This window comes from Festucalex cinctus, chromosome 15, assembly GCF_051991245.1.
Source record: "Festucalex cinctus isolate MCC-2025b chromosome 15, RoL_Fcin_1.0, whole genome shotgun sequence".
In the NCBI taxonomy this organism is placed as follows: Eukaryota; Metazoa; Chordata; class Actinopteri; order Syngnathiformes; family Syngnathidae; genus Festucalex; species Festucalex cinctus.
The window spans coordinates 8,081,731-8,088,892 of NC_135425.1; the positions used below are offsets into that span (position 1 = coordinate 8,081,731).

At 36.4% G+C, this 7,162-nt stretch overlaps 1 protein-coding gene across 1 annotated transcript; it reads right to left on the bottom strand.

Moving 5' to 3' along the window:
- Positions 1–483: 483 nt before the first annotated feature.
- Positions 484–5,377, bottom strand: ccdc82 (coiled-coil domain containing 82). The gene is made up of 2 exons (XM_077497131.1): positions 4,511–5,377; positions 484–2,615 (listed from the first exon to the last, which is right to left on the bottom strand). Exons 1-2 carry the CDS (start codon positions 5,075–5,077, stop codon positions 2,463–2,465), a joined length of 720 nt encoding a protein of 239 aa, XP_077353257.1. The 5' UTR covers positions 5,078–5,377; the 3' UTR covers positions 484–2,462.
- Between the last annotated feature and the right edge of the window lie 1,785 nt (positions 5,378–7,162).

Below are 7,162 nucleotides of genomic sequence, written 5' to 3' on the forward strand. Positions count from 1 at the left end.
AAATAAGATTAAAACAATAAATGAAGCAAAATTGCAAAAAGGTAAGTTTCCTAGAGGTCAAATTGAGTTTTGAGGACCAAAATAAAAACAATTTATCACTATCCGCCATTTTGGTTGTTTACTTTCACCTCGAATGCTTTGAGGTTGGAACTGGGAAGTTTATAGTGATATTCCGACTATTCTCGAATGCAGCAGACGTAATTAAAACCATTTTATTTATTTATTTTTATTATATAAGGGGTACGGATTATGAATGAATCTACAAATTGTAAAATACTGTGACACTTACATAACTATTTATGTGAAGCCCTGACAGTAGTCCTGTGAGTATTCCCTGTTAAAAATGCTGTATGAACAATATGTATATACTGTACGTACTTTTTTTTTTGGTCAAGTTTATTCATTGGACTTTATGTAAAACATACACTAAAAAAGTACTGATACTTATCAGACTACTGTGTAAGAATGTGAAACACTACAAACTTGTTTTGGTCATGAACCAGAATTTTTTTTATTAATCATGAAGCTGTTTTTAGAAAGCAAGCTGGTTTTCAAAGTTTTATACAGAAGAAAAGCCACCAGAAACACTCAGAAAACATATACACACCATTGATAGTATGTGACATAATGAATAAAATACTCAAGGCCTCAATGAAAAAAAACAAAAAACATTAACGCTCCTGATGGAACAAAAACATTTAGTCCAGTTTATCTCAAACTAATATGTTTTGACATTGTGCAGGAAAATCAAAAATGCATTTGCAGAGTGGGTTAAATAATTCAAAAAAGTATTGGTTCTTTGCACGGCAGGAGGGAAGAATAGGGACGGCAATAGAAAATTTAATTTCCCAGTAACATCTCTGTTACGTGAATATTTAAAACAAAAATGGTTAAAGGTTAGTATTTATTTTTTTTTATACATGAAAGAAAGCAAATACATTCTGTGGATTTTTTAAATTATATATGTGTCTAACAGTTGCATCTAAGTTGTCTTTTCATTTATTTTTTGACAAGTTAATGTTTGCTAATTAATAATTCTCATCAAGAACAACAATTTTAAGTATCTGTGGCAAGTAACTGTTTACTGTTGAACCTCGCAGTCCAAAGAATGTTGTCAAATAATGACTTTTGTCAGAAAAATATATACTGGGGGAAAAAAAAAAAAAACTTCATTCAGATTGTTCCAAACAGATGCCCCTTTAGGATTCTGGGGGGAGAGAAACAAACAAACAAACAAACAAACAAACAAACAAACAAACAAACAAACAAACAAAACAAAACAAAGCGGCAAATGCAAAATTATTATTTATATGCCTGTGGAAAAATACACATGTACATTACAGGCGTAGCTTTTTTCTTTTCTTTTCTTTTTTTTTAAAAACACAGACTTGAGGAACGAATGACAACTGTTTTGTCAACAGTAGTGTACTCGGTGTCTCTTAATACTGCAGGTTCATCGCTCACACGCGCACGCACATGGATATAATTTACAGAGAGGCTCTGTGATTGACTGCTTCGGTATCATCATCATGGACACATAGTCTATCATCTTTGTTTTCACTAAGTAAAAGAACTCTTGTCCCTTTGTTTCTTGCTCACAGATGACTCATTTGGAGAGGTTAATTAATACAATGCAACACTGCGGTACACTTCCATCAGGTAGAAAATCCTCAGAAGCCGTGCTGAGGTCAGTTCCACTGGCAGCTGATGATTTACAGATGTTTTCATTTGTAGGCAAGCCTCATCAGAGACATAAACCTCAGGAAACCTCTTGGTGGCATTTATGACGCAACACAATATAAGTGCAGGGATTCATTGAAATGAAGTTGTGTCTTAAGAGGTTATGATAGCAGAAATTGAAAGAATAGCACATTATTGACAAGCAGTTAAGCTTAAAGCTGCTCAATGCAGGACATTGAATTACAAATTGCTACTGCCACGTAGCCAAAAAATGAAACCGCACACTCACACTCAACATCCACTCTAACTTCCCGTCAGATATCTTTAAGCGATAATTTTTATATTTTATCACCCTTTTTTAGTCTTTTAAATTGGGTGAAAGGAGCAATAAAAATTAGATTGCTTTTATTTACACAAAGATTCAAATTTGGCAATTATTTTTTATATTAACTTGTCAAAGATTGAAGGGGAAAAAAAAAAAACACGAAACCCCTCTCGTGCCTTCACTTTCATGATGCGATAGGTCTGATCTAAAATGAAGCAAACATCCATGCTCTTGCAGTCCCATTTCAGGATCCACTGCTATTGCAGGATCAGCCGTCCCTATTACGAATGCCAGTCTTAATATCAACAAATCATTCATCATGAAAACCTCCTGTTCACGTGTGACTTGTTCTGCAAGTGCTTCAAGAGAAGAGAAAACACTGTACAAAGTTCCATTTCAAATGGAAACCAAGACTGCAATATTGCCACATTCTGCACCCGTCGTTGCATGATTGAAACTATTCCTTCGCCGCCTTTTCCTCTTTCTCCTCCTCTTCTCTTTCCTTCTCTTCTCCATCTTCACCTGAAGCCTCAGCCTTGCCATTATTTCCTCCATCTCCATCCCCATTCCCATGAGGCTCGTCATCCACTTCTTTTGATTCTTCCTCATCCTGAAAAATAAATAATAAAAATAAAAACATGTTCATCTTGGTTTGTTCATTGTCTTAACATGAAATGCCATTTATTCAAAGTACCTATTAGGGTTGGGTTTAAAAAAAAAATCATTACTGAATTGACTTTCATAGCCCAATATCGATTCATAAAACCATGACTCATTACTTTTAATACGCAAAAACAAATAAATGTGCCTTCTTGTGTAGGGATGTAACGATATCCAAACATCACGATACGATATTATCACGATATGAAGGTCACAATACGTTAATTATCACAATATTGTGGGGGGGTTGGCGATATTTAACTCTTTGACCACCAGAAACGTTTAATAACGATGAGTAAAATCACAACGTATGTCGGCATAAATGTTAAATGACGTCAACGTTAAAGTGCAGAGCTGCCTGGTCAATGGGTTGTGGAATCAAAAACACCCACTAAATATGGCCAGCAGATGGCAGCATTGCATCTCTTTTACATGGGCTGCCGGTGTATGGAATTACAATGAAACCTGACGAATCTGATGAAATCTATTGAAATCGAACGTTTTCAACGATGACGTGAATGATCAAAGCCTTTGTCACATTAAACCTAATTCATAGAGCATCACGAAACAAAAATATTAGTGTCAAAGTTACTGTTGTAGAGAAAATTTCTTTTTTCACAAAAAGCTTTTCTCCTTATCTTTTCAATTTTCGCACATTGTCACTCAAATTACCTATTTTCAAATGGTGATTACTAAAGAACGGAATAAGGTAAAACATTTTTCTTTTCTAATGAAAGAATAGAATGAGATCTTTCATGTGGTACTGATGTTGGATATGTAGTAAAAGAACACAATATTCTGCTTGCCTTGAAAGATTAGTTAAAATGCTCAAAATCAGCTGGCACTGTGAGGGTTGTTTTTTGATAAAATGTGGCAGTAAAAGAGTTGAAAAGGGTCACAATGTTGTATTAAAAAAAAAAGAGCTCAGACTAAAAAATTGGGCTTTTGTCCATAACAGCAATGCATATAAACCACCTACAATCTTTAATAACAATATTGAGGCACTTACTTGCTAATGCAAGCATACATTGATCGCTTCACAAGCAAATTAGGTTCCCCTATATCTGACAATTAGCATATAAAACATCCCTAATGAAAATTAAATTGCACTAATAAACTAGCCACTAGTAGGGGCTAGAACTGCACAAATGGAAATCAACGTGCCTGTTTTTTAACAGATGTGTTGCTTTTAAATATTGTAAACATGACGACGACGATATTGTTGCAGTTTTATTATCACGGTATTGCCCTTATCGTTACATCCCTATTCTTGTGTCAGGGGGAAATTTATTTTACAAAAAATAAAACCACAGAAATATGCATTAGGAAGGACATACTCCGTTCAAAAACTTATTGTTCGACCATTGTTCAAATGTGCCCTTCTGTTATTCAGAGTACCCCAAGAGGAGCCCAATGTTTTTGCCATTTTATTTACATAGTGCTATGGTTGTAATCGATTTCAATTATTTATTGTTTTGATCAGGTCATGTTCAATAAAACACACATGATTAATGTAGCTGCATTGGATTACATTTTTAATTAAATATATTCATATTTTTTTCATACTAATGCACCATGTAAGAGCATTAAGTTTCTACTATTCACAAGATTGGTCCTTCTGAGAATGTCTCCTATATAAAATGAAAATACTGTGTGAAATCTTTAACTGAATCGAAAGTCAATCTGAATCGTGAATCGAATCGATTGGTACGACGTGCATTATTTGTTCAGCATTGTAGTGCTTTCTAAAGTGTTAAACTTAAAAACAGCCAATAGCAACAAGATTTTGTATGAAGAAACCAAAAAAATGTCACAGTATGTAAGGACGTTCCACAGGTGTAATACCTGTATGACGCGGCTCCTCCTCCTGCTCGGAACGCGTGCCTTCATCCTTCGCGACAGTGCCAACAGCTTGTTGTGTCTCTGTCTCCTCTTCGCCTTCTCCTCCTCCTCCCTCCGCTTCTCATCTGCACGGTCCGAGTCCGAATCATCCTGTCGCTGAACCCTGCACCTCTTCCTGGGCAGCACCATCCTCTTCGGCTTGTCGGTATCATTATTACCCTCATCATCGTCGTCGTCGTCATCCTCCTCCTCCTCCCGCTCCTTCGTGGTGCTCGAAGACGAGGATGTCTCGTCGCCTCCCAGAAAAGAGCGTTTTCTGCGGGTGACGGAGCGGCTGTCGTCGCTGGATGTGGCTCCGGAATCACTCTTTTGCCACTCCTCCTGGTCACTGTCTTCCTCCGGGGAACTATGGAAGTCGGACTGGGAACCGGACGAGGACGAGGAGGAGAAAGAGCCCTCGTCACTGTCGTCCAGGATTGAGGCAGGCAGACCAATTTGCCTCTTCTTGGACAGGTCCGTCTTGGTTTTGCGCATCGAAGCGAACATTTTGCGCTTGTACAAGCGCTCCATGTTTGCAGTTGCACACGGGGCCGAAGACCAGTGACATTAAACAAAAAGACGAGTACGCCAGAGTTGTAACAGGCTAACCTAACACCCGTGCATCTACAAATAAGCGTATTGCCGTGTTGAGAAGCTACACTACATCTGAATTCTTAAAATTGCACAATAATTCGCATTACGTTATTTCCAAAGGGCAGCTGTCATTCGGTATGACTTACAGCTGGTTTAAGTCTCAAAGCGTCACATTCCCTTGCTGCTAGCACTGTTTTTGTTGTGGGTCCCACTTCTTCTTCGCTGAATGCTATAAAAGAGCGTAAGAGCGCCCCAACGCGGAAGCTAAACATGCCCATTAATTTGATTTGAAACGATAGCTTTTATTAATGTGAATGTGTAAAAACAAATTCTGTATCTATCTGACCAATGACTTTAGTAACAGTTAAAGATAAGGATTAAAGCCTCTTAGTTTTATATATGTGACCAGCACGTTTCCATCTAATGTCGGGTGTATACTGGTATACCTGTACCCTATTAATGGCTTTTACCACCACTAGCCGTGTAACATACATATACTCTACTTTGAAATACACAATTCAAAATTACTACAATGTCTTAGTCTCTTGATGTCACATCGTAAACACAATGATGAAGAGGACTGTTAAATTCTAATTGAACAAGGAAACATATTGGTTGATTTATTGACCAAACACTAGCTGTTCTGCACCTTGTTAGAGGACCCAAACTTTTTTTGTGAGTACTGCATTTCTGCATGAAACTGAAATATATGGATAAAACATTTAAAACGGACAGTGTGTATTATTTAGTGTCATCGAGTGGTGAACTAATATAATGCAACTACAAGAGACGTGCACATCTTGGCTGTGCAGTGCATTAAAGGGTAGGGTGTACCAAACTTCTTATTGAACACTAGTGGGATCCAATGGAGGAACCTATGATTTAGACCATTTCAACCGCTGGAAAGTTGATGTTTTGTATTTAATCTATTTTAATCATGCATAGCGTGTCATTTACTGTCTGTCCTCTGCTGGGGCACTCCAGTTAAGCTTAGTTAAGTGCTTGAAGGGATACTTCACTTATTTCGCCCATTATAGCAATAAAAAGTTAATATTTTGTCTATAATTAGATACTTTCATTATTTTTCACGTGATTGGTTACCTGAGCCCTTGTGATGTCATTTTCAGTCAACAGCAAGTTGCAAAATGTGTTTTTAAAGGTACTAATTGTACATGAAAAATAGTGAAAATATCAAATTTATTATAGGCAAAATATTCATGTTTGACTGCTAAAAATGGTTAAATTTGTAAAGTATCCCTTTAATATTTGGCTGAATGTGTGCAAGTTCTTCTTCTTTGGGTATTCACAGTAGAAAGATGGCAGTGAAACATAGCAGCTCCTGTAAGGCGTGGCACAACCTTTGTCAAAATTAGCAATTACTAGACCTATGTTTGTGTTTAAAAAAACAAAAAAACAAAACAAAAAACGCCTAACCTTAATACACATTGTCCCTTTAAATGTCATCACAAATCAAGACCAAAGAGTGTGTCGATTCTTCTACTGTACTATAGTCCTTAACCCATGGGTGTCCAAACTATGGCCGGGGGCCATTTGCGGCCCGCCGTCCAATTTTTAGTGGCCCGCGACATGTGCTAAAAATGGCATTTGACTCAGTTCAAATAAAATAAAAACAAAAATGAGTGGAGATGGTCAAAGTAAGAAGGGAGGGTGTCAAAAAACACAGGTGCTATTAAAGTTTATTTTAGTTAACTAAAACTAACGAAAAAACTAAAATTCAAAACAACAATTTCGTTAACGAAATAAAATAAAAACAAAGGTGCTTTTTTAAAAAAAAGAAAACTAACTGAAACTACATTTCATATAGAACTAACTATAATTATAGAAAAAATGTCATTCGATTTAGTCTTTGGTAATTAATTTAATATATGAGCCTTTGAGGATGATTTTAAATGTGATTTTTAGTACATTTATTTTGATATAAACTTGAATAATGACGTTGCGGCCATGGTGTTTTTTGAATATTGCGCACAAGTAATACACATGAAAAAACACAAAAAACTA

Bases quoted from the DNA above. Each gene is read 5' to 3' on its own strand.
- ccdc82 (XM_077497131.1), bottom strand. From the start codon at position 5,077: ATGGAGCGCTTGTACAAGCGCAAAATGTTCGCTTCGATGCGCAAAACC. The intron at 2,616-4,510 runs GTATTACACCTG...TTTATTTTTCAG, and splicing joins GGAGGAGCCGCGTCATACAG to GATGAGGAAGAATCAAAAGA.